The sequence below is a fragment of the Abramis brama genome (assembly GCF_963993115.1).
Source record: "Abramis brama genome assembly, chromosome: 2".
Lineage (NCBI taxonomy): Eukaryota > Metazoa > Chordata > Actinopteri > Cypriniformes > Leuciscidae > Abramis > Abramis brama.
In genome coordinates, this window is record NC_139964.1 from 5,059,582 (window position 1) to 5,086,380 (window position 26,799).

The 26,799-nt window shown below is 38.1% G+C and overlaps 2 protein-coding genes across 2 annotated transcripts; one reads left to right on the forward strand and one right to left on the reverse strand.

Moving 5' to 3' along the window:
• Positions 1-2,814: 2,814 nt before the first annotated feature.
• Positions 2,815-19,548, reverse strand: LOC311069769 (uncharacterized protein; the record flags this gene model as incomplete). The annotated part of the gene is made up of 6 exons (XM_084093198.1): positions 2,815-11,296; positions 17,585-17,963; positions 18,169-18,336; positions 18,869-18,941; positions 19,056-19,077; positions 19,542-19,548. The coding sequence occupies 6 exons, from the start codon at positions 19,546-19,548 to the stop codon at positions 10,278-10,280; spliced, it is 1,668 nt and encodes a 555-aa protein (XP_083949324.1). The 3' UTR covers positions 2,815-10,277.
• A 2,795-nt stretch (positions 19,549-22,343) lies between these two features.
• LOC311069777 (GTPase IMAP family member 7-like) lies at positions 22,344-25,043 on the forward strand (the record flags this gene model as incomplete). The annotated part of the gene is made up of 2 exons (XM_084093210.1): positions 22,344-22,403; positions 24,025-25,043. Exons 1-2 carry the CDS (start codon positions 22,385-22,387, stop codon positions 25,041-25,043), a joined length of 1,038 nt encoding a protein of 345 aa, XP_083949336.1. The 5' UTR covers positions 22,344-22,384.
• Between the last annotated feature and the right edge of the window lie 1,756 nt (positions 25,044-26,799).

Sequence of the window (26,799 nt, forward strand, 5' to 3'; positions counted from 1 at the left end):
TGGTTTTGGGGTTACCATTGTGGTGAAGTGTCGAGCATGTGCTCAGGTTGAGGACCTGATAACCACCATTCAAATTTAATTTAATAACAAAACCATCACTATTGTAGTGTTATAAATACAATAGGTCTGAAACATTAATACATTGACTTTAACATGTTGACATTGTTAATCTTTTTCACGGTAAAGTACTGGAAACCAGCTGCCAGTTTTTTACCGTAATTTTTATTTTGATTATGTAAAACTTTGTAAAATTAGTTAAAAAATTGCTGCTGTATTCTTTACAGTAAGGTACGGTAAATGCAATGGTAAGGTTTTTTTTTACTGTGTACTTCCAAAATCTGTACATTTAACAGTATATTACTGTATATTACTGTAAAATGACATGAAATGTCCCATGAGAGCTATTACAGTTTTTCATTGTCCATAGTAAGGTCACATACTGTTTAGCAATTAACATTTCTTTTCCGTTTGCTTTTTTACCTTTTTTTTTACCGTTAAAATTACGAAAAAAATTACAGTGTAGATTTTGTATAATATTCTATTCAAAATTCAATATTGGAGAATGAGTTGCCCTTTAAGACATTTGTTGTTGAAGAGGACTTTGTCATTTATTCTGCATGACTCTCTCTCTCCTTTTCTGCTGTCATATCAGGTTTAGTCGAGTTGCAATGAGTCTGCAACATTATCAGTGATATAAGCATTTACTGAAAAGAAATGCACAGAGGTGGTAAAAAAGAAAAGCTTTAAACAATTTTAATAAATTTAACGTAACAATAAGTACGAGCTTGTTTATTTTCCAGATAATCGGGCTTAGAGAAAACAACGAGAACAAATGCTGCAAAGTGATACAAATTCTTCTCTTACTCTCATTCTCATAGAAACACTCAAAGAAAAGTGTAACGGATGATCATGTTCTGTCAGCATGTCTTGTAAAGGCCATCCAAAGGCTGTTAAATCTCACATAAAGACACAGAACAGTCTGACTGGAGCAGGAGATCCAGCTTAGAGGGGTTCAGTAAATGTGTGTGTGTGTGTGTGTGTGTGTGTGTGTGTGTGTGTGTGAAGGACAGAGTGCTTTTAGTCATACGATTATTGTGCGAGACAAGATATCTTAAACGAGAACACTTCAGCTGCCAAGACCGTGCATTACAGCCGAACAAATAGCACCGGATAGTTCAAGGATCTCGCCACCAGGATGGTTACCCCATAACTAATGGTTCTCCTGAATCCATTTCACAGCGCTCTTCTTTTCGTCTGTGAATCTCTCATCCAGGCTGATGACCAGCAGAAACACACGAGGACCAGGAGCAGACATTTCCATACACTTCTTCATTTCTGCCTTAGTTTTGTTTTGATAAATGTTGATATATCTTGGAGGCCTGGAGTGTCGATTATCGAGATACTCCTGCTACCTTTTCTTCTCATTTTTCTCTCAAGATTGTTTTGTAACTGAGTCTGGATTAATATTCACTGTAAACTGTCAGTTAATCATACAAAATGTATTATGGGTTAGAAATGATATGGTACTTTTTGTCCTTGAAGTTTCCCAGTGATCACCTGTTTGATTTTCTCCTGGCAAGATAAAAGATAAAGATAAAACTGGTGAAAAGTCTCATCGACTTTTAAATTGAAGGACAGACCTGAGTCATAGAGATTTAGTAAACAATGGACCAGTAAACAACCACTTAGAACAATCAAATGACAGCAAGTTTTGTAAGTGTCAAGTGGTTTAGCAAGTACCAGTGGGAAAATAAACTGTTGTTATGTTTAGTACCATTATGATTTCTTATAACTATTTTCCACATGCTTACACAACATAATTGATTAATTTATGAATTATTCCTTTATCAGGTCGAGGAATAAACTGATTTCTCGCCTCTTTTTACAGTTTACCTGAAGTCAGGGTCTTTTTATTGTATTTATTTTTCTGAATTATCCGTTTGATCTTTCATATTCTCATTAGTTTTAAATTTGCTTCTAAAATTTGTTATAGCTGTATATCAGTTTTATCAAATTAGTAACTCATTTCTCAAATTATTTCATTCTCATGTGGCCCCCATAATTTTCCAATTCATCTGACAATTTTTGGTGTTTTTTTTATTTTAGAAATCCAATAGCTTCGTTTATAAATAAATAGTCAATACTCTAATTTTGTTGTTAAGTAATCAAATTTTGTTAGAATGTCCAGAATAAGATTAATTTTCTTTTTGATTAATTGCATCGGATTAATCAGGTGATTTACTGACCTGTGATTGGTGGTGCCATTTCTCAAGAAATCCTCTTTTTCTGATTCAGATGCTCAATGATCGCTTTTACTTGCACTGATCACTGCTCTCTCTCTCTTTCTTGATCTGGATGAATCAATGACGGATGAATGGAAAGGACAGACTGAAACTGCTCAGGTTAACTCCCCGTATTTGAGTATATGATCACATGACTGCAGCGTGCAAATGTTTCACTTTAACCTTTCAGAGATATTGTAGTTATTAATAATTACATAAAATCTCTTTGTCACTTGTAACAATATTAGCTCAAAGGGGAAATATTAATAATAATCCATAATTACCAATTATGATTAATTATTCATATTTGGGTCAGTTAATTAGATTCACAATTAGATAACTTAATATTACAATCAATTAATCAGTTCCAACAAACTCTTTGATAATTAATTTATTCTAAGAAAAGTGTGTCTTTCATGGTCACTGAAAAATAATTATTCCTTAGCTTGTACAGCTCTTACAACATGTAACAAGATCAAGATCGTAAAAGGGACTTTGTATGCAAACAGAGAATCAGAAACCAAATGCATAATTGTGCACAAGTTTTATTAACTAAATCACAAACATAACTAACACTAAACAAACAAACGAACATACATTCATCCATACATACGCAGGTAATAGAACTATGGAAAAGATCTATTTCAGTATGAAAAGAACCATCAGCTTATCATTTTCAGAGCACCTCATTAAATTGATACTTGCATAGTTTGTGGGTGCAGGACAATTCTTGAAGTGGTTGAAAATTGAGTTTGTTGAGTCTGTGAGTGTCAAAAGTCATGGTGCAAGTTGCAGTCTTCTCTGCTGGGTGGAGGAGATATGATACACTTGCATGGTGGTTTGAAGCACATGGCTGTTGTAAGTGGAAGCCTGCTGAGGGCACGCTGGACGGCACGGCATCCTGAAGTGCCGAGAAGGCCAGGAGTTGATCGTGCCCATTCAGTGATGGTAAAGTTGCAGTTTTTCTGGATTGAAGAAAAGTCTGACTCCCTTTTGGGAGTATGAAAGCATGGCAGGCATTGCTCAGGCCTGTTTGCTTTACTTGGGCTCTTGACCCTTGACTTTTGCAATTAAGATTTTCTTTGACTGCTATAATTGAATGTTTATAAAAGGTATTTGTTATGGCACAAGCGCCAAATAAAAGTCTGATTGGGTGGGGGAAGTTTCACAGGCATTTGTTGAGTGAGTTTGCTGGATTATTCATAAAAATAAATGAATAATTTGTGTGTCTGATTGGTCCAGAAGCCACACACTCTAAATGTAAAGTTTTCATTTACTTGGATGCTTCTTAAATAATTTAATTGTTTAATATGTTAGTCAGTACATTTAACAGGGTTCCCACTCTAAACCAAATGTCAAATTCCCTGACTTTTCCCTGACTTTCACTGACTAAAAAGATGAATTTCCATGACCTATAATGAACCGCAAAACAGGCCGCTGTTTTGCGGAGCACCGAGCAGACAAAAAACAGCCATAGACAGTAGTGTTGCACGATGTACCGATACTTCAAAAGTATCGCGATACTCGAAAATTAAAAATGTCACGATACCTAAATTTATCAGTATCGATACTTAAAAAAAAAAAAAAAAACGCCTCCCTATGGACGTCTGTGTTTTTTTCCTAACGCACGCAGCAAAGAACCCGCCGCTGTCAGACAAAACAATACAGCGAGATGGCTGCATGTGCGAGCACAAGTGGTCCACGACTCGTAGAAAAAGATGACGCGAGGAGTGACATATGGAAGTACGTTGCCTACCTTGCTCTGTTGCACGGTGCACCGATACTTCAAAAGTAAACCGGAAATTAAAAACGCCACTATTCCTTAATTTATTAGTATAGATACTTCTAAGAATGACCGCGTTCCATATTTGTAAGGCCGGCGACACACTGGCTGCGTGTCGTGTCCGTTTTTATTTCGGCTCCCATGTAAACTGCCTGCGTGACACACGAGTCTGGGCGCAGCTCGAGACGCGCGGAAAACGCGGGCATGCTAGAAATAGAACCGACGCCTATTTTTCACGCGACACGCACGCGGTGTTGGAAGCGTTTCCAGGCAAAAATAGAATAGGAAAAGATGTTTCTATGTCATTTTGACACGAATACATATTAATCAATGACATTTTGATGTTTGAAAGTTTTGACAAATACAATATAAAATGTAATTTAAAAAAATATTATTGATTTTCAAATATTGCACCTCTCAATACAGAACGAATTATTCTGTAGCCTATTTTGCCGTCAACACTGCCGACGTTGTCTTTGCTGCTATATATTTAACATGAAGTATAGGCCTTCCACAACTCTCTCCCCACGTCAAATAGCCTATATCACCAATGAGGCTTATCATACCAATATTAAACATTGTTTAATATAATCGCTGTTCATATTTTTATTCAAAGTTCAGAATCAAGATAAAGCTCTTATGTTTCTTATGATAAATGAGATAATGCTGCTAAATTTATATTTTTTTTACCTTGAATGTCATTGCTCTAATTTATTTTTTATATTTTTATATTTCATATTTTGTTCAAATGTTTAATATATCTTCTGTTCATATGTTCATTTATTAGTGTTATATGATTAGAATGTTGTCCCGGTTTTAAAATAAAGCACAGCAGTGATATTTGAGAGTGTTTCTCCCTTTTCAGGAAAAGTATCGAAAAAGTATCGAAATCGCAATACTTGACTTGGTATCGGTATCGAAACAATAATTTTGGTATCGTGACAACACTAATAGACACTGTTTTAAATCCAACCAATTTCAAATTTTATTTACTTTTTCACAGATGTTTTTAATATAATTCTAAGTTAAACACACAAACATAATTTTATTTTATTTTTTTATACGTTAAATGCATTGATATTTTTCTGTACAATTTCTACAGAAATAAATTTATGGTTTCTACTCTTTCAGGGGTTAAATGCTCTGAAGGATTTTCTGTTTGTCATCATTTAGTTTTTGCAGACTGTCTTAGACTGTTTGACTGAGCAATGAATGTAAGATTGCCTACACTTTCTGCCTTTAATGCAAGGTCGTCAGCAGATTGCTCCATGGCTGAGGCATCCTTCTGGAGGCGTGCTCTCTTTTTCTTCAGCTCATCAATCTCATCAGAGAGAGTTTTCCTTTTCATGTTTAGTTTATATGTTATTCATATGTTATGCTATGACCTCTGTATTGGACACCAGGACTCGATTGTTTAAAAAATAAAATGACATGAAATTATATGTAGGCTATAGGCAAAAATAATGGGATATAAAGCCTACTGATAAAGGACACTATCAACAGCATTGATGGCAAAATAGACTATGTTTGACAGGTGCAATATTTGAAAATCGATTAATTTTTTTTTTTTTTCTTTAAATTACATTTATATCTGAATTTATGTCAACCTATAGACAATCAAACATCAAAATGTCATTAATTAATATGTATTTGTGTACAAAATGGCATATAAACATACTTTCCTATTCTATTTTGCCTGGAAACGCTTCCAACACGCTTGCGTGTCGCGTGAAAAATAGGCGTCGGTTCTATTTCTAGCATGCACACGTTTTCCGCGCGTCTCACGCAGGCAGTCTGCAAGCTCTAACCTGTTAACATGGGAGCCGAATTAAAAACGGACACGCCACGCATCCAGTGTGTCACCGGCCTTAGTCGAATGCAGTCACCTGTACCTGTTAACTAAGTGATTTCCAATTGAGCGGGAAGGGAATAAATATGGCGCTCAAAATAGCCTAAGCACAACAATACAGAAAGATGTGTGAAACAGCGCGATAAAAAGATCGCTATAGAAAAATTACATTTTGATAAATGGAAACTAAAATTTAAAGCAACAAACTAAATTCCCTGATATTCCATGACTTGGACAAAAAATATATAAAATTCCCTGACTTTCAATGTCTGGAATAGACCTTTTAAAATTCCATGACATTCCAGAAATTCCATGACCCGTGGGAACCCTGATTTAAAAAGTTTCATTCGGTACATAAATATTCTGTAGAGGATTTGAAAGTGGGAAAGGACAAGCTAAACATAACTCAGATAATTGTTATGTTTCTAAACTGGAATATGCTCATCATCAACTGTAGCTGGTAATTATAAGGGAATTTCGTTTTTTATCAAATTACTTAAAAACGTACAGTCATTGTGTGTGTGTTTGGAGCCTATTTCCAGAATATAGTCACATATTTATTGCACATTTGTTATATTTTTGTATATGTTATAATCCTTGGCCTTCATAGTGTAATGATATTGCAACCTAAAAGCTGTCAAATATCCCCACCTAGTGTTCAAGTCAAATATCTCTACCTACAGACATATTTTACCTGATTACAAGAAGATATTTTAATTAAAATAATGCACTTTTATGTATGCACTATTATTTACCACATAAAACATCTCGGTTACTGATGTAACCCTCGTTCCCTGAAGGAGGAAACGGGAGACGTAACATTGACCTGATGACGTAATTGGGATTGCCTTGATCTACTTCTAGAGTATTAAAATGAGCCAATGCACATTGGCATGCGATAATTGCCTCAGCTGCTCTGCTTGCAGCGCAAGCATATAACAAGCAGCAGGTGCGTAACATTGTTTTATGCTGAGGAGCCAAAACGTGTTCGGCTGTAAAGCGATGGTCAGCAATGGTGACGACGGGACGTTATGTCTCTCGTTTCCTCCTTCAGGGAACGAAGGTTACATCAGTAACCGAGACGTTCCCTATCAGTCCCTCGGCGTAATTGGGATCCCTATGGAAAACGCCATGGTTGCTGCCACATACAGCACCCTACGCAAGACTCTCAGACCCCCAACTGGCTGGGGCGGAAGCCCTGCGTAGAGGGAGTTCAAACTGCTGTTTCATTATATAACACTGGGAAAGCGTGCCTTTCCAGAGGAGAGGGACGCTGCGGAAGCCACCCTGCCCAAAGGGAGGTAACATGGAGAATACACATATTATATTCTAATATACAGCCGGTTAGGTGCAGTGCAACATATGGAATATCACTGGGGTGGCTCCAGCCTGAGAACGGGGAGGCTACACCAGACAGTGACGGTAGAGTGGACTCTGCCTAGGGAAAGACACATGGGGTTCTTCTCAATATCCCTCCTCGTCTCCTCGCTCCTCCGTCCTCCATCCTATGACCCGAAAACTGATCGAGCTCAGCCATCTTGAAGGATATCTCAATTCTCTAATTGCACCGCGAGGAGGCGAGGATCGAGGAGTGAGGAGCTTCCTGGGGGATTTGTGATTTTAATATGCAAATGACACATTTCTGAGCGCTTTACAGAAATTTGCTGGAGGGGAGTTGTGCTGCAAGCCGACACTAGAGCAGGAACTTCTGTGTTACCGGCTGGTTGAAGTGAGCACACAGGAAGAAACCGGCTCAACACGTAGGCTATAAAATCAGCGAGGCACAGTGTGCCAGTGTCCAAGAAGAAGTGACACTCCTAGTGGAGTGGAGTCTCAACCCCAGCAGGCCTTGGGCTTCGTAAGCCAAAGCAATAGCATCCACTATCCAGTTGGCCATCCTCTGCTTGGAGACAGCCTTTCCCTTCTGTTGGCCTCCGTAACAGACGAAGAGCTGATCTGAGGTCCTGAGGCTTTGCGTTCTGTCCATGTAAAGACGCAGAGCACGAACGGGACAGAGAAAAAGCCAGGGCTGGGTCTGCCTCCTCCGAAGGCAGCGCTTACAGGTTCACCACCTGGTCCCGGAACCCTCTTGATGGAGGCCAATGCAATCAGGAGTACTGTTTTACAGGACAGAATTTTTAACTCCGCTGACTACAAAGGGTCAAAGGGTGGTCTCTGAAATGCCGAAAGGACCAGGACAAATCCCAAGAGGGTAAATGAAAGCTGGCAAGGCGGATTTAGTCTCCTCGCCCCCCTCAGGAACCTGACAATCAGGTCATGCTCACCCAGCGACTTACCTTCAACTGCATTGTGATGTGCGGTGATAGCGGCAACATACACTTTAAGGGTGGAGGGAGACAGCCTTCGCTCAAACCTATCTTGCAGGAAGGAAAGCACGGCTCCAATCAAGCAAACCAATCTTGGGGGCGGATGCACTTAAATGCGCTTCTGCGTAAGCATCTTGAAAGGCAGTCTGTGAAGGGATCGGTTCAAGACACGCAGGTCCAAGATAGGTTGTAACCCACTGCTTTTCTTGGGTACAATGAAGTACAGGCTGTAGAAGCCAGTCTTCATATCGGCTGCAGGGATCGGCTCACTTGTGTCCTTCGCCAGAAGGACTGCGATCTCTGTCCGGTGAAGGCCAGGGGACGCCGGGAGAACTGAATTGCATAGCCGAGTCTGATGGTACGGATGAGCCAGTGAGACTGGCTGGGAAGCGCCAGCCAGGCTCCCAGACACCGTATGGTGTCTTGACAGACGTACCCGGGGTGGGGCAGCGCGGTGGAATGCAGGGACCAGACTCAGATGGCATAGCGGCCCGAAGTGGGGTCTGAGTGTGCAGTGCAACACTAAACTGACTCCACCGATCGGTAGGGGATGAGTGAGATGGCATAGACGCAAGCACATCAGGCTAATGCTGGTGAAGCAAGAGGGTGGAGAGGCATAGCGGTGTCTCACACCTCTGCAAGGTTTATCCAGGGGGCGCTTCTGGACCACTAGGGTGGACATCATCTGGCCGAGGGCCAGCGCTGTGACTTTAAACACAGTCAGTAACAAGGCGCAGCTCAACCCCGACTCAGAACTACCTTCATGCAGTATGACTGACTCGGGAAAGCATGGCTTCCAAGTCTGAATCTGATTCAGCATGAGCATGCACACCATTATAGTGGGAGCTCAGCATCATCATCATTTGCAGAGTGTAACAGCCCTCTCTCTGATGCAGCGATCTTGTCTAATCCTCCCCTGGAGCCCCGAATGAAATGCTAGGTCCATCATGAGAATGACCAGCATCCCATCGAGAAGCTGCCAGGCATGCAGAACAGTGAATGTGGTCATCAACTTGACACACTGATTGTTTAACCTTAATGAAAAAGGCAAGACAAACAACGTGCTGATGTGGTCATGTTCTCATAAGAGAATATAACCACCCACAAACAGAGTCTCAACATGTTTGTGATGCGATAGAGGAGTGAGGGGGAGTGAGATCACGGCCAGCGCTGTCTGCGCTGTAATACCAACACCAGATTGAAGAGGCGTTCTCCTGAGGAAGCAGACTCGTTTTCTTCTTTTGAAGTGCAACACTGTCAGAAGATTGTAGAGCAGGAACAGTAGAACCACTCGGCTCCAAAGCGAGAGACAAATATGCGACACACCTGCTGCTCGTTATATGCTCGCGCTGCAAGCAGAACAGCTGATGCAATTATCGCATGCCAATGTGCAATTGGCTCGTTTTAATACTCTCAAAGTAGATTGGTATCTCAAGGCGATTCCAATTACGTTGATGTTATGTTGAACGTGAGCCACTGATAGGGAAACATATAAAATGGTTCCGATATATAGCATGTTAAAAACTACAAACTCACACAAAAAGTCAAGTCAAACTGACCAACAAAAAGAAATACTGATCACCATAATGATGACCAACCATTTTCAAGACAAAATCAACATCTAGTTGTTTAATCCTCCTCTGCTGAGATCTTCAGAGATTTAATGTCTTCTTTTCTCTTCATTTAATCAGAATTCTAACCAGACTGACTTTATTTCTGTCAGACGTCTACAGGAGTTTGAGAATTAACTGAGAATTAACATTTATTAACTGAGAATTAACATTAATTAGATTTTTTTGTGGCTGCTGTGACAGTGTGTTTGTCAAACATATTAGCTAATAGTAATAGTTCAAGTTACAATCATTGTTCTATTCTGTCCAACACAACTTCATATACAGAGTTTAGTTCAATCCATCTCTACTCTCTCAATCCACAAGCTCAATGTGACACTGCCTCCTACGGGCAGAAAGAGCTCAATGTACAGTTTCAGGATGAGCTCAATGAGTCTTTTATCCAGATTTACTGATGAAAAGACATTATGATGATTCAGGAGCAGTTTGTTCTTTAGCATGTTTCTTCTGGTGGGTCTGAAAACTACCTAAATAAGCGAATCTCTCGTCGCAGATGGAGCAGCGGTAAGGCTTCTCTCCTGTATGAACTCGCTCATGAGTCTTCAGGACGTCCGATCGAGCAAACGTCTTGTCACACTGAGAACACTTGAACGGTCTTTCTCCTGTATGAATCCGCTGGTGATTTTTTAAGGTACTCTGTTTAGCGAAACTCTTCCCACAAACGGCACAGTGATACGGTTTTTCTCCAGTGTGAACTCTCTGATGAAGTCTAAAATGAGCCTGACTAAAGAAGCTCCTCCCGCAGTAGGAGCACAGGTACGGTTTCTCTCCGGTGTGAGTCCTCTCATGGCAAATCAAATAAAATTTGTGACGGAATCGTTTATCGCAGTGTGAACACTGATACGGTTTCTCCTGAGAAGAGTGTGTTTTCTGGTGTGACTTCAGACAGGTTGAGTTTGTGAAGGTTTTCCCACATTCGCTGCACTGGTACGGCCTCTCGTTGGTGTGAACGCGCACATGCTTCTTCAAATGGGATCCATACATGAATCTTCTATCGCAGTGAGGGCACTTGTACGGCTTTTCGCCCGTGTGGATTCGCTTATGAACATTAAGATTCCCTTTGTGGAAGAAATACTTGTCGCACTCGCTGCAGTGGAAAGTCTTTTCGCCAGTGTGTGTCTTCATATGAACTGTCATATTAGATGGAGTGGTGAAAAAATCTTTCCCGCACTGTTCGCAGTGAAACTCCTTCTTCACGCTGTGCTCTTTTGAATGACGTCTCTTCTCTTCTAAGGTGGGAAAGCTGATGTTGCATCTCTTGCATGTCAAGTCTTTCTCTTCTGTGTGTGTTCTCTTGTGTCTCGCTAAATATCCCTGTGAGCTCAATGTTTTCCCACAGGTGACGCAGGAGAAACTCTTGACCTTCAGCTGCTCTTTTGATGTCGAGGTTGTTTCCTCATCAGAAGATGAACCACCATTCACATCTGAAAAGAAAAAAAGGTATTAAAATCTTTGTTAATGTTAACTCACACATATACTAATGCATCTATTCACGTTAACAGCACAATTAGTTAACATGAACTAACCATGAACAATGCCTGTGAAAAGCTTTACTGTTTTGTAAGGTTAACTTACTGTACATATATACTAGGATTGATACCAAAATTCCAGTAGTCGGTACCGATACCATTCAAATTTTACGGTTCTCTGTACCAATTTCGGTACCACAGCAAAATCTGTTGGAACTATTTTTCTATTTTATTTAACTATTTAAAAAAAAAAAATTCAATTCAATTCAATGACTTTATTATTTATGACGGTAAGCATAAGTAAATTAAACATATAAACATTGAAGGCTATATGCTGTTTAAACATAAATATTGCTAATAATTTTTTTTTTTTAAATCAAGTGAAAAATAAACAACCTTCTATGCACACATTATTATTATTAGTAGTAGTATTTTTAATACATGAAGACGTGGCTAAATCTACTTTACAGTAGCCTAATATAAGTAGCCTAATATAATTATTTCTGTCAATTTTTTCAAAAAAAAAGCTAGTCTGGAGCGCCGCGCTTAGATAAACACGGAGCGACTGAAAGCAGCTCCTGTTGGTGGGTACCGGTACTACAGAAATGCTGATATCGTCACATTTTAAAAATTTCAGTACCGACTTGATACCAAAGTACCGGTACTTTTGACAACACTAATATATACATTAGTTTATGTAGCAGTTGACACACACTAAGGATGAACATTTCTAAATCCCATCTTACCCTAAAGGTAAAAATGCTGTTGTGTACCTTATCAACATTATTTAATAATAAGGCATTGATTTAGGCTGTTGGTAAACATAATTCTACAGCGAGAAACTAGCGGGAAAACATGTTGTTCATTTATATGCGCTTCTCTGAATGATGAGTTAAATGACTGCATTATTTTCTTATGCAGTGTTAATATGCAAATTAACAAATGTATATATTCACTCACCTAAAGGATTATTAGGAACACCTGTTCAATTTCTCATTAATGCAATTATCTAATCAACCAATCACATGGCAGTTGCTTCAATGCATTTAGGGGTGTGGTCCTGGTCAAGACAATCTCCTGAACTCCAAACTGAATGTCAGAATGGGAAAGAAAGGTGATTTAAGCAATTTTGAGTGTGGCATGGTTGTTGGTGCCAGACGGGCCGGTCTGAGTATTTCACAATCTGCTCAGTTACTGGGATTTTCACGCACAACCATTTCTAGGGTTTACAAAGAATGGTGTGAAAAGGGAAAAACATCCAGTATGCGGCAGTCCTGTGGGCGAAAATGCCTTGTTGATGCTAGAGGTCAGAGGAGAATGGGCCGACTGATTCAAGCTGATAGAAGAGCAACTTTGACTGAAATAACCACTCGTTAAAACCGAGGTATGCAGCAAAGCATTTGTGAAGCCACAACACGCACAACCTTGAGGCGGATGGGCTACAACAGCAGAAGACCCCACCGGGTACCACTCATCTCCACTACAAATAGGAAAAAGAGGCTACAATTTGCACAAGCTCACCAAAATTGGACAGTTGAAGACTGGAAAAATGTTGCCTGGTCTGATGAGTCTCGATTTCTGTTGAGACATTCAGATGGTAGAGTCAGAATTTGGCGTAAACAGAATGAGAACATGGATCCATCATGCCTTGTTACCACTGTGCAGGCTGGTGGTGGTGGTGTAATGGTGTGGGGGATGTTTTCTTGGCACACTTTAGGCCCCTTAGTGCCAATTGGGCATCGTTTAAATGCCACGGCCTACCTGAGCATTGTTTCTGACCATGTCCATCCCTTTATGACCACCATGTACCCATCCTCTGATGGCTACTTCCAGCAGGATAATGCACCATGTCACAAAGCTTGAATCATTTCAAATTGGTTTCTTGAACATGACAATGAGTTCACTGTACTAAAATGGCCCCCACAGTCACCAGATCTCAACCCAATAGAGCATCTTTGGGATGTGGTGGAACGGGAGCTTCGTGCCCTGGATGTGCATCCCACAAATCTCCATCAACTGCAAGATGCTATCCTATCAATATGGGCCAACATTTCTAAAGAATGCTTTCAGCACCTTGTTGAATCAATGCCACATAGAATTAAGGCAGTTCTGAAGGTGAAAGGGGGTCAAACACAGTATTAGTATGGTGTTCCTAATAATCCTTTAGGTGAGTGTACATTTATATGGACAAAAAAAGGACTCTTATTTTGATATTCTGGTTGAGGAGTCGAGAAACGTAACAGTGAACTGCGCGTGCTCCCTCATATCTGCAGAGGAGCTGTAAAAGAGCAGACGTGACTTTTCACTTTATTCTGTTTTACAGGTAAAAACATGGACATTCAAAAGAGAAACATTTAACTATACAACAGCGATTGCACTATTACCAAGTATGGTGAATGTAAAGTGTTAAATGTGTTTTAGTTTCTTTCTGCAAAGTTGAAAGATTTTTGCCAGACACACCTCAGTTTGTAAACGCCACTGAATTGCATCAAGGAAGCAAATCTACAAAACACTTTTCTTCACCTGAATGGCTGGTTGAAAAACATTTAAAATGGAATGACGACTAAAAGGAAGTTTGAACTTTTCCAGCCAGTAAACCAGGCTAAAGTCTTGTGGGAAAAACGACTAAAACCCAAAGGACTGCTCGTCGGACATTTGAATATAAGAAGTATTGTATCAAAGACTGAGCAGATTGGGGGGCTGCTGATGGACTCGAATTTTGACTTTCTTTTTCTCTCGGAATCATGGCTAACTGAGTTATCACCAAAGACTGCTTTTGCTGTACAGGGGTATCATGTTTTTAGGAAAGATAGAAATACTGGGCGGAAAAAGCTAAGAGATTTCAACTCAACAGTATAGCCTATCAGATCAGTATAATCTTACACAAATGATCCTTGGCCCAACTAGGGTTACTCAATCAACACAAACTCAGATAGATTTAATTTTTAGCAATAAACCTGAAAGAATTACACAATCTTATTATTTGCTAACAGGTATGTCAGACCCCAACTTGACCTTAATTGTAAGAAAGTTGACAAAACAACGATTTTTATATAAACAAGAGGCTTTTTTAATATTATACCAAAATCCCTAGTTGGTCAATTCGAGGATAAATGAAAGCACCTGGACTGGAATGATGTTCAGCAGTCTGGTGATATAGGAAAAGCATTTAATACTATGATGGATAGAGTTAATGTGACTAAAAATGAATTTTGCAAAAATGTTACTCGAGTAAAGCTGGAAGCTAATGAAGCAGAGAGACTTGGCATTAAAGGCTGCTCTTAAATCTAAATTACCACATGATAAGAGAAAATTCCAGAATTTGCGAAATAAAGTAGCAAAAGAATTAAGGCAGGCCAAAGCTGATTATTTTATTAAATTAATTGATGATTCTAAAGGAAATATTGATACAATTATAAAGAAGGAGAATAAATCAGTTCAAAATTGAATTATAAAGGACCGATCAAAATTAATTGAAGATAAAGAACAAATAGCCTAGCTAAAATTTTTAATTGATTCTTTTTGAACTCTGTACAGTGTCTGGCTCAAATATTTGGTCCTAGATTGGGAGTACCAAAACCTACAAACAATGAAACTCATGTTTTCACAATTGAAAATGTCTCAGAATCTACTGTATTGATCATTTAAAAGGATCTAGGTCTAAAGATGTTTATGATATCGATGCACGATTTTTTAAAAACTTATAAATCACTTTTCTGCAAATCTCTAGCACACCTGATAAATCTGACAATAACAAACTCCTATTTTAATTGATCTGCTACTGCCTTGACGTGGATGAAATCATACCTGATTAATAGGAAACAATCTACAAGAGTGGTTGATAAGTGCTCTTCTTTTGCTAGCTGTCCTATAGGGGTTCCTCTCAAGGGTCTATTTCAGGACCTATTTTATTTAGTATTTATATTAATGATCTCCCTTGAGGAACCCCTATAGGACAGCTATTTCCTATTATCACTTATCAACCACTCTTGTACATTGTTTCCTATTAGTCAGGTATGATTTCATCCATGTGCAGATCGTGAAAATCAAAATTGTCTATTTTAAAAAATCACTATTTCAACATTAACTGATGTGTTACTAACATTTGTAGACTCTTTATTAACATGACTTACCATTAATAAAGCATTTAATAATATAATAACAATAATTTATTAATGGTTAGTCATGTTAAAGGTATAGCGGAGGATTTTTTACTTCCGGGTGGATCACCTATACTATAGGTCCTCCTAATTGTCAATCATTCTGGTGAATCAATCAAACTTATTCAAAAAGTGGAGAGGGCGGGTCTTATCTAAAATTCGGAAAGATCCTCCACTATACCTTTAATAAAGAGTCTACAAATGTTAGTTACACATCAGTTAATGTTGAAATAGTGTACACTTTACAATAAGGTTCACAAAATCCATTAATAAATACTTTGTTGAATGCAAGTAATGATAGTAAAGTGCGTATAAACGAACAACATGTTTTCCCGCTAGTTTCCGCTGTAGAATTATGTTTACCAACAGCCCAAATCAATGCCTTATTATTGAATAATGTTGATGAGGTACACAACAGCATTTTTACCTTTAGGGTAAGATGGGGATTTAGAAATGTTCATCCTTAGTGTGTTTCAACTGCTACATAAACTAATGTAAATATGTACGGTAAGTTAACTAGTGTTGTCAAAAGACCCGGTACTTCGGTACCAAGGCATTGTTCAAGGTTAGTTCATGTTAACTAATTAACTAATTAACTAATTGTGCTGTTAACGTGAATAGATGCATTAGTATATGTGCGAGTTAACATTAACAAAGATTAACTAATGCTGAACAGGGGCGTTGTTCATGGTTAGTTCATGTTAACTATAGGCCTGTCGCGATAGTCAATAAATCAATTAATCGCACGATAAAAAAATGAGCTCGATAATTTTTCCGGCCGCGATAATTCCATTTGCATGCTTGTTTGTTTTCCTCGTCTCTCTCTCTCTCTCTCTACCAAAGAGACTGGATGACCACTCTCGGTTCCTTAGTGAACTCTCTTGTCAGTTGCATGGTCTTTGTGTGGGGAGGCGGCGCCGCGGCGCTTGTCAGTCACATGGTCTTTGTATGGGAAAGCGCCGGCGAGACTGCTTGCGGTGAATGCCGGGAGAGAGAAAAGACGCTAGTTGTGAGTTGGAGGGGAAAAAAAAGAAAAAGATGGAATTGGTTTCAAAGCCAAACGCGACAGGGAGCCCGATCTCATGAAAATGCGTATCTATACCACGAATGTTATTTCTCGTGCCATTTATACGCCAAAAATAGTTTTTGCGTGCATATGATACGCACTTTATGGCGTGTAATACGCACGCACTCCTCACCCCTAATCCTAACGAAGTATTTTCAGTGCATAGCATATACATGCAATAAAGTGCGTCTCCGTCTTCCCGACTGTAAAGTACACAATCACTCGGGCATTTAGTCGACAAAATAACAGGAGGACAGTGCAAAATGCTGTGGTACTGTTGAGGCTTTTTTTAATTTGTTTACAAAGGTCCTAACCGGCAGTTTTGCCTGTTATGGAATGTATCACTATTTATGTCTGAGCCTAATGTTTAATATTTTTTGAAGTGCAATTTTGTTTACATCCATTTTATTTATTGTTTTTGGTATTTATTCAAGTGAATTTTTTTGTTAACAGACACTGAGAGTCCACTGCTTTTATTGTTTTTGGTTGTTTTGTTCATTTTTGTGAATATTTAAAATGTTTTTCCGTTTTCAATGTTTAATATTCTTAAGAAATAAAAGTTTATAGATCTTTGAAAAGGTGTACCTGCATTATTATGCCATTATCATTATATTAGATGAAAATGGTCTCGAACGACAATATTATCGTTTTTCGCAATAATTTCATGGACAATTTATCGTCCAGCAAAATTTGTTATCGTGACAGGCCTAGTTAACTAATGCATTAACTAATGGAACCTTAAATTTCTAACTTTAAAATGAACACAATTAGATTTAATGAATCATGCACTTACCATCATGCAATTCTATAATATGCCTATATTTTTCTTTAACTTTAAGAGCTTAAAAATTAAAGATAAATGTGAAATTGTGATGCAGCTCATGATACAGTGTTTTCAACACATCGGTTCACAGTAACTAATGTCTGCACCTGCTGATTTAGGAGCACAACTACATGTTTACACACATTCTGACTATGATTTGCCATAACAAAAGATCATAAATGGAAGATACATACCTGAAGGAATAAAATCATCATTACGATTATCCTCATCCTCATTTTCTTCATCCTCAACATAATTTCCTTCATCATCCTCATTCTGAACATCATCTTCCTCATCCTCCTCCTCATGGCTCTGTTGTTGTTCCTCTGCTGTGGTTTCTTCTCCTCGTCTCTCTATCAGGTTCCTGCAGTCCTCCAGTTTGACGGAGCACATCTTCATCTGCTGTTCTCCAGCGTTACAGTCAGAGGTTTGATCAGCGGATCCATGATCCTGAGCGTCAGTATAACACAGTAAAGTGAGGCTGAGCTCTGAGTCCTGTGTGTCTCTGGATCTCCAGACTGAATCCTGAGCTTCTGTCCCATCTCTCACACACACTGAAACCTTCTCCAGAGCCTGACAAACACATCATAGATCAACACAAATAAACAACAACCTGTTGATATTAGCCTCATTACTCAGCAGTTATCTCTAGTGGTTATACTGGTTATTTGTTAGCATATTTTGCTGCTGGATTAACTTGAGATGTGCATAAGAAGTGAGAAGCTAACAAAACTTTGGTTTGATTGAGCTGAAGGATGAAATGATGAGCTGCTCAAACCTCTCTGTTGGGTTTGTCTCCTCTTTCTCTCAGCTTTGCCTCCAGTGACGCCACCTCTTTCTTCAGCTGACAGATTTCAGTGATGAAATCCTCAATATCCAGCATGGACAGATCAGTTCCTACTGATTTACAGCAGATCACATCCATCTGCGCTCTCATGGTCAACATCTGAAGACAAAACACATCATTATTACAAGAGGCATTTATAATGAACTCACACTGATTTAAAACTCAAAATGACAAAGAATAAGAAAATGATTGCATTATAATATTAATATCATAATATAATATTAATATACCAGTAGACATTCATTTCAGATATAAATAAACATATGTTGAGGCGTGTTTATGTTTAAATTCATTATCGTAAGAATATCATTTCAATACATTATCATTATCTAAAACTGCTGGATTTAAACACAGATTTTAGAAATTAAACATGATAATGTGATACTTCTACGTCATTTAAGTGTCCAGCATTGGAAATGAAACGTGTTAACTTTGTAGTAAGCAACGGCAAATGTGTTTATAACTACAATATACTTACTATTACCAATACCCTTTACTATGGTTACTGTGGTAAAATCACGGTTAACTCATTTTTTTTAATGATAAATGCGAATAAGTAGTTAATTTAAAGCTCATTAAAACACTACAGACAGAAAATCAACAATCACACACACAGTTAAAAACAACACACCTCAGTCTGAGCGCGCCAGGCTTCCTCTTCTTCAGTGGTTTTACCGGCGGACTGAAGAGCGTCACAGAGACTCCTACAGGTTTCAGGAAGAAACGCTAGTCAGTAGATATATCGTGTCTACAGAAGGAAGAGGAAGAAACAAGTTTTTCAATCCAGAGGATTAATTTCTTTGCGGTAATTGTTTTACCTGACATGGTGGCACAAATGCTCTGGGAAACATATGAAATTGAAAATTAATAACATTGTGTGAAATGAAAACCATGTCTCTTTCTTGATTAAATAAAATCATCCAACAATGGAAAAAATGGTGCAATTGCCTTACAATCATCCTTGAGCCACTTTCAACACTTAACACATGTTTATCAGCGTTATGAAATCCAGGAACTCATAGACACTATTTTGAGGCTTTTTAATCAGTCAAGTTCAATCAATCTCTCAAGTTTAAGATACAATCATTGTTCTATTCTGTCCAACACAACTTCATTTACAGAGTTTGGTTCAATCCATCTCTACTCTCTCAATCCACAAGCTCAATGTGACACTGCCTCCTACTGGCAGAAAGAGCTCAATGTACAGTTTCAGGAGGAGCTCAATGAGTCTTATCCAGATTTACTGATGAAAAGACATTATGGGGTGGTTTCCTGGAATAGGAATGAACAGAAATCTGCTTTACCTGTCATGCTTTATCTAGTCCTAAACTTCTGGTCTTGTCCAGAGTTTAAGATCCTCCAGGACTAAATTGAGCTTAAATTAAACCTACCAGAAGGCAGGTTTAACTTCAGATTAATGTTGTGTTTCAAAGAAGACTCAAGTATTACTTGGAGATATATATATATATATATATATATACACTGTAAAAAAAAAAATTACATTCCCAAGTCAAAAATTTAAAGTGACCGATAACATCTAAATTTTTCAATTAGTCTGACGTATTATTTCTCATTGAGCCAATGTTAACAGACTATTGCAACAAGAATTTCACTTGGGCCAATTGAAAAAATTAGATGTTATCGGTCACTTGAAATTTTTGATTTGGGAGGGTTAGAAATTTTTTACAGTGTATAGATAGATAGATAGATAGATAGATAGATAGATAGATAGATAGATATAGATAGATATAGTGAGTACATCCCTCACATTTCAGCAAACATTTTAGTATATCTTCTCAAGGGACAATACTATAGAAATGAAAGTTGGATATATTTTAGAATAGTCTTGTATAGCAGTTTGGCCACAAAAGTGAGTACACCCTAAGTGATAATAGCTGTACATAATTTAACCATGCAAAGCCACATGTCCTATTCATAATGTTCATGTTTTTGTCTGCTTGACAGGACCATACAAATGTGTGTATCTTGTATTAGAGCAGTTAAAATTTGTGCTTTCCCACATAGCAACATTGTGTCGGCCCAGATCCGGCCCGCATCTGGCACATGTGGAAAGATGATCTGGCCCACATGCGGCGTGGAATGACGGCACTTGGGTGGGCCGCTCCTGTTTGCCAGATCTGGGCCACAAGCAGGCCATAGCAATGCCACATGTCAGCCAAGAGCAAAGAAATAAACCAGAACTGGACCTTATCTGAGCCACAAAATCTGTGTATATTAAATATGGAGTCATCTCAGCCTTAATAAGCCTGTTAACAAGCAGAATCACTGAAGGAAAGAAGAGAACAGAAAAAGAGACGAGCAGAAACACAAGAACTACAACTGACTTCAGACACAGCCTAAGATGAAACATAGACAGAGGTTTCTGAAGAGCATTTTTGAAGCCTAAAGTGGGCGGAGCTGGTCGTCGCCATCTTGGTCTCGCGTCACTCCCGGATAACAGAAAATGGGCAGAGGCGGGGCGTGAGTGGAGCTGATATGAGCCTGGCTATCTGAAATCACCTAGCTCGACGTGATCGAGTTTTTAGTTCAGGCTGGGCATAGATGTGATTCTGTACTATTCTGCTAGTTGAAAATGTATAATGGAGGAACTCTTAATATTACTCTGAGAGTGTGTGTGTGACAGTGATTTATGTGCATAACGTTACATGTCAGTCACTCTTTTTTTATAGTCTATGGTCCGTCAGCGCGGCATCGCTCGTCAAGTTCGTAGAGAGCTTATTCAGTCCATTTTAAATTCTGATTTTGGCCGCCTCTCAAATGGGTTAAACCATAGATATAACGTTATTGCCTGTTCAAGTAAATGCGCTAGAAAATCCGCGCTCATTCAAGGATGTGCATTTATAGCATGGACGGAGAAAGCGCCGACGCCTGCATGATTTCATCTGACGGTACATAAGCATATTATAATCTATCTGTCCCGTGAGAGCAGAACGAACGAGCCTTTATTGACGTTTTTAAATCTGAAAACTCCAAAAAGCAACGAAATTGTCAGACATCCATTAGTGCATGTTCACAGAGGAAAACAACTGAAATACAGCGCTGGTTGTTCTCTCGAACGATACTCGACGACAACGACGGAATCATAAGCCGTGGGCTTTGTACCCAAGTAATGGGTGTATTAAATTGTATGAAATAATCCCGAAAAAAAGCACAAACACTGCAGAGAAAGCAAGTTCAGCAGCAACATTTGCTGAGGTGAAGTGACGGCTAGTAACAGCAGACAAACGACTAGCATTGACATCAGCGGCAACCCACCTGTCACTCAAGTGGCCACTGGCCACACCCTTAATTATGCATAACTTTAAATATTAATCAACTAAACGGATGAGTTATAAAAAATTTATGTTGTCTTATGTTGATAAACTTGATTTCTGTCAAGTTTTTTCTTCTGACCCCCCAGCGCCCTCTTGCGGCCCTAGTGCACCTGTAATAATACTAATGATATTTAAGATTTCAGTGCATGTCACAATGTTTTGTTGAAATCATTTTGTTGTTGGACATTACTTATTGGATTTTTATTTATTTATTTTTATGTATTTTAATGTTCAGCAATACCAATTGTAAAAGCTGTCTCAAGGTTTAGGTAATTGCAAGTCATGAATTGCATGTGAGATTGAGAGTGCAAGTAACTGAGACCTCCAAGTTGTGCACGTTTATAGCGCCCTCAAGTGGCTTTTGTAATTTGTCATGTCCGTTTAACAACTTAAGTGTAGAAATGAATGGTTCATCAAGGTAAATACTGTCATAGTATGTTTTGATTTATAAATGATTTTAGTAGTTGCAGTTTACAGTATATAAAACAGCATATTATCTGCACAATGTTCTGTATAAACACGTTCAGAAAGCTGTTTTCAAAGGAGAATGGCAGTCCTGTTAAATGTCAACATCAAAGAAACCAGTGTGAAGTGTGTCATTGTGTGTATTGTGTGTTTGAGAATCTAAAGTATAATAAATGTGAGCATATAATCATCAAATCAATAGAGAAACTAAACAGTCTCAGGAAGCTGCAGTCACATGATCATAGTGAGTTTTTCAACAGAAGGTTTTGACTGCCATCAGCACTTTCACTCTGTGCAGTTCAGAGAGAAGACAGCAGAGAAACCCGAGTGACGACAACACAGTAACTATGACTTCAACACAGAAAGGTCTGTATAAACCTTTTAACAACACTGATACTTCTCTTTCTTTACTGTTAATCTACAGAGAGATCCTCAACAGGAGCGATTAAAAATAATCTTGCAATATATTTCTATTTTGTATTATTTTCTGTTGAAAGAGAATAGAAAAAGAAATATTTCAGAGATCTGTTTTATTATTTTAGTCATAGTTATCAGTTTGAACCTTTCAATTCAATTTTAAAACAATATTATGTTGTTTTAAGTAATTATCAAGCAAGATTTGCTTGTTTTGTACACTGTAAAATCCAACAGTGATTCTAACTAACGCTTTTTAGTTAACTTTACTTAATGTCTTAACTTAATTGTAAAAACCTAGTAATCTGCACTATTTACATACTATGCTTTGTTAACTCAGAAACCCCAAGTTAAGATTAATTGATTGGTTTGAGTGTTGGTTTTTGAGGCGAGGAAAATATTAATGGACTTTTCATTTCTGCAGTTATTTTTCTCTGTTTGCATTCATTCATTCCCTAAAGTCATCTTGAATGTCAACATTTTAATACAACTGAAAAATTTGAGAGAACATTACATGACTTCATAAATTGATGTTGATTTTCCTAAAAAGTCACCATTATGGGGATCGGTGTTGCATTCGGTCGGTATATATATGAATGAATGATGTATAACATAACTATATTTCATGTCAATTAATGATATTTTATAAATGTAATAATACATTTATCTCCTAAACACCTTGTGAAACTTTTTAATTGGGTTTATATAATCCCTCTATATTTGTGACAATCTTGCAATTGATCATACTTGAGTCACACAGGCTTCAACATTCAGCCTGCAAAACACAACAATGGTAACAATTATATTTTATTTAAAGTAAATTATCAAGTACTCTCTACAGTTCTTTTTTAGTTACTAGAACTCTTGTGTAAGTGAACTAACTAAGCATTTGTCAGTACCACATACTATTCCTATTTCACTTTACTTGTTTTTTTAAGGCAATCGGTTTGCATGCTTTTTTTAAGTAAGTCCAACTAATTCGATTTTACAGTGTAATTTTCTCAAATCAACAATAATCTTTGAATAATACTAGAATCTAAACAATATGTTTACCAGTGTTTACCCTTAAATATCAACAGTCTAATGCTGAACGCTTTGTCTTTTCAATATGAATCTTGTATCATTGATAATGTTGTAAATGGAAAATGTTGACTAGACCTGATTGGACAGCACAGATTTGCAAAAGGAGAGAGTCAAGCAAAAAAAGGGCCATTTACACAGCAATTATATTGAGTTTAGAAAGGAATATTATAGAAAATGTAAAGAGGACAAACTAAAAAAGCTGCAAAATTTCCAGTTTGAAGTTTCAAAGAAGATCCTATTTCCGCATGTTATATGTTCTTATCTTTTTCTGTTATATTTAGTGTATTCTCTGAGGACAGACTATAGTGAAGCCTTTTAGATGGTTTCTTTTAAACTACTTTAATTGACTTCCAGTAATTTTGTTAAAATCAGCATTTATACTTTAATCAATATTATAACTAGATGCTTCTGAATACTAATGTTTCTTTTCATTTGATTCACATGAATGTATGATTGTGTACATATTAAGACTTTCGTTTTTCCTTTGTAGTGTGTGATCTGAGGATTGTTCTTCTGGGTAAAAGTGGATCAGGAAAAAGTGCCACAGGAAACACCATCCTGGGCAGAGAAGCATTTGAAGCTGTTGATTTTATACATTCAGCCAATAAACTGTGTGATAAACAGGAAGGAAATGTGGGTGGAAAGACCGTCTCTATAATTGACACTCCAGGACTATTTAATACAGCTGTGACAAAACAGCAACTGAAGGCTGAAATAGAAAAGTGTCTAGAAATGTCTTCACCTGGTCCTCATGTGTTTCTGCTGGTGCTAAAGCTGGGTGTAGGATTCACAAAAGAGGAGAGAGACGCAGTGAAATGTATTCAGGAGAACTTTGGAAAAGAAGCTTTGTGTCGTACCATCATTCTGTTCACTCACGCTGATCAGCTGAAGGGAAAGCCTGTGGACGAGTACATCAATAACAGCAACAATTTAATGGAAATCGTTGACAGCTGTGGTGGCAGATATCACTCCTTCAACAATGAGGACAGGAAGAGTCAAGAGCAGGTCACAGAACTGATGAACAAGATTGATGCAATGATGGAGGAAAATGAAATGAATCATTACACTCTTGAGATGTTCAGAACAACTCAGAAAAAGAAAGAGAGAAAAATGGTAAAGATTGCATGTGGCATTGCAGTGCTGGGAATTGGATTTCTAGGAACAACTAAAATACCAGGTGTGATAGCAACAGCAATTTCAGGAAGAGCAGTAGGATCAGCTGTAGAAACAACTGCAGAAAGTGCAGTAGCAGCCACAGGAGAAGGTGTAGGAGGAGCAGTTAAAAATAAAGTAGTGTCAGTTATAGGGGGAGTAGTGCAGACAGTTCTAGGAGGCGCAGGAGTGGCGGTGGCAGGGTCGGCTCTGGCAGCGGCGGCATCCGCAGGAGTAGCGAGAGCGGCAGCAGTGGCAGGGAAAGTGACCACATCTGGAAGAGTATCTCTAGTAGCTGCAGTCGCAGCAGCATGTGGAGGCATAGCTGTTACACTAATATCAGCACTCAAACAGTAAATGTGTTTATCAGGAACTTACAACTCTTACGTTTTAGATTTGTATTGGTCTTATTTGAGTGGGATTTTGCACATTGAAAACAAGGTTATACATTTATGGCTTATCAACCTGTTCTCATTAAATGCGTCTCTATAGTAGCATTGTGTTTAGCATGCAATTTATTCGCAAAAATTACTTTTTACGTTCATATGATACGCACTGTAAACCCCTTGGGTAGGATTAGTGGTGTGGGGTGCTTGGCCCAAACAGCAACATAGTGTCGGCCCAGATCTGGGCCACATCTGGTACACATTGAATTCACATGTACCAGATATGGGCCGGATCTGGGCCAACATGATGTTGCTGGGGGTATTACATGCAATAAAGTGCGTATCATATGCGAAAACTGAGTATCATTTGCACACGAAAACTGCGTGTCATATGCACGGAAAAACTCGTTTTTGCATATAAATTGCACGCTAAACACAATGCGTGCTATAGAGCTTAACATCTAAATCATTATCTTCAAATGATTTAGATGTACTGTATGAGAAATGAATTCATTGCAATGTTGGACTCTATTGCTTAAAATCCAGAACTCTATCTGCAGAGAAAGCAGAATCACTGAAGAAAAGAGAAACAAAAGAACTACAACTGACTTCCAGACACAGCCTTAGATGAAATCAACTGAAAAGACATGAAATCTCTCTTATTACAAACCAGTTAGACCTTATTTCTGTCATTCATCTACAGAAGATCTTTGTGAGAATTAACAGAGTTTTAGATGTTGATGTTTTATTGAAAATGTTTGGTCGCCATTATGGTGATCAGAGTTTCCTTTAGTTGGGCAGTTTGACTCTTTATAATATTTTATGTTAGTTGTTGTCTTTGTAACAGTGTTTTCCAAAACACATAATTTGTTGCAAAGGAAACCATCTTTATGATGATGAAATATATATCACCTGATCATCTTTGTTTCTGGCTTCTTTTGTAACAAATTATGTGTTTTGGTAAACACTGTTACAAAGACCACAAACTTGCACAAAAAAGTCAAGTGTCAAATTGACCAACTAATGGAAACACTGATCATCATAATGGTGACTTTACTAAACCTATTATTTCCAATAAAACATTAACATCTACACCTCTATTAATTCTCAATAACTAGTTAGTAATAAGTGAAGCTGGTAATGCTGTTTGCGTAGTTGTTTAATCCTCCTCTGCTGATTTCATCTCTGGAAGTCAGTTGTTGTTCTTGTTTCTCTTTTCTTCAGCGATTCTGCTTGTTATTATTAGGTGTATTCAATGATCATCATCGCTTAATTAATCACTTAATTATCTCATTAACCCTAACACTGGGTTCCCATATAAACACAGAGCGGTGTTAAATTTAACACCAGGGATTTTACTGTGTGGGGAGCTAAACCACTTAGTGCTTAAAATTTATACGATGTTTAATAGGGAGCCAGTGCAGTGTTGACAGAACTGGGCTAATATGGTCATACTTCCTGGTTCTGGTAAGAACTCGAGCTGCTGCGTTTTATACCAGCTGTAGTTTGTTTATTAAGCGTGCAGGGCAACCACCCATAATAGCATTACAATAATCTAGCCTTGATGTCATGAACGCCTGAACTAACTGTTCCGCAAAGAAATATAGAGCTGAGTATCATTAGCATAACAGTGAAAACTAATGCCATGTTTCCTAATGATATCTCCTAAGGGTAGCATGTACAGAGTGAAAAGCAACGGTCCTAGTACTGAGCCTTGTGGTACGCCA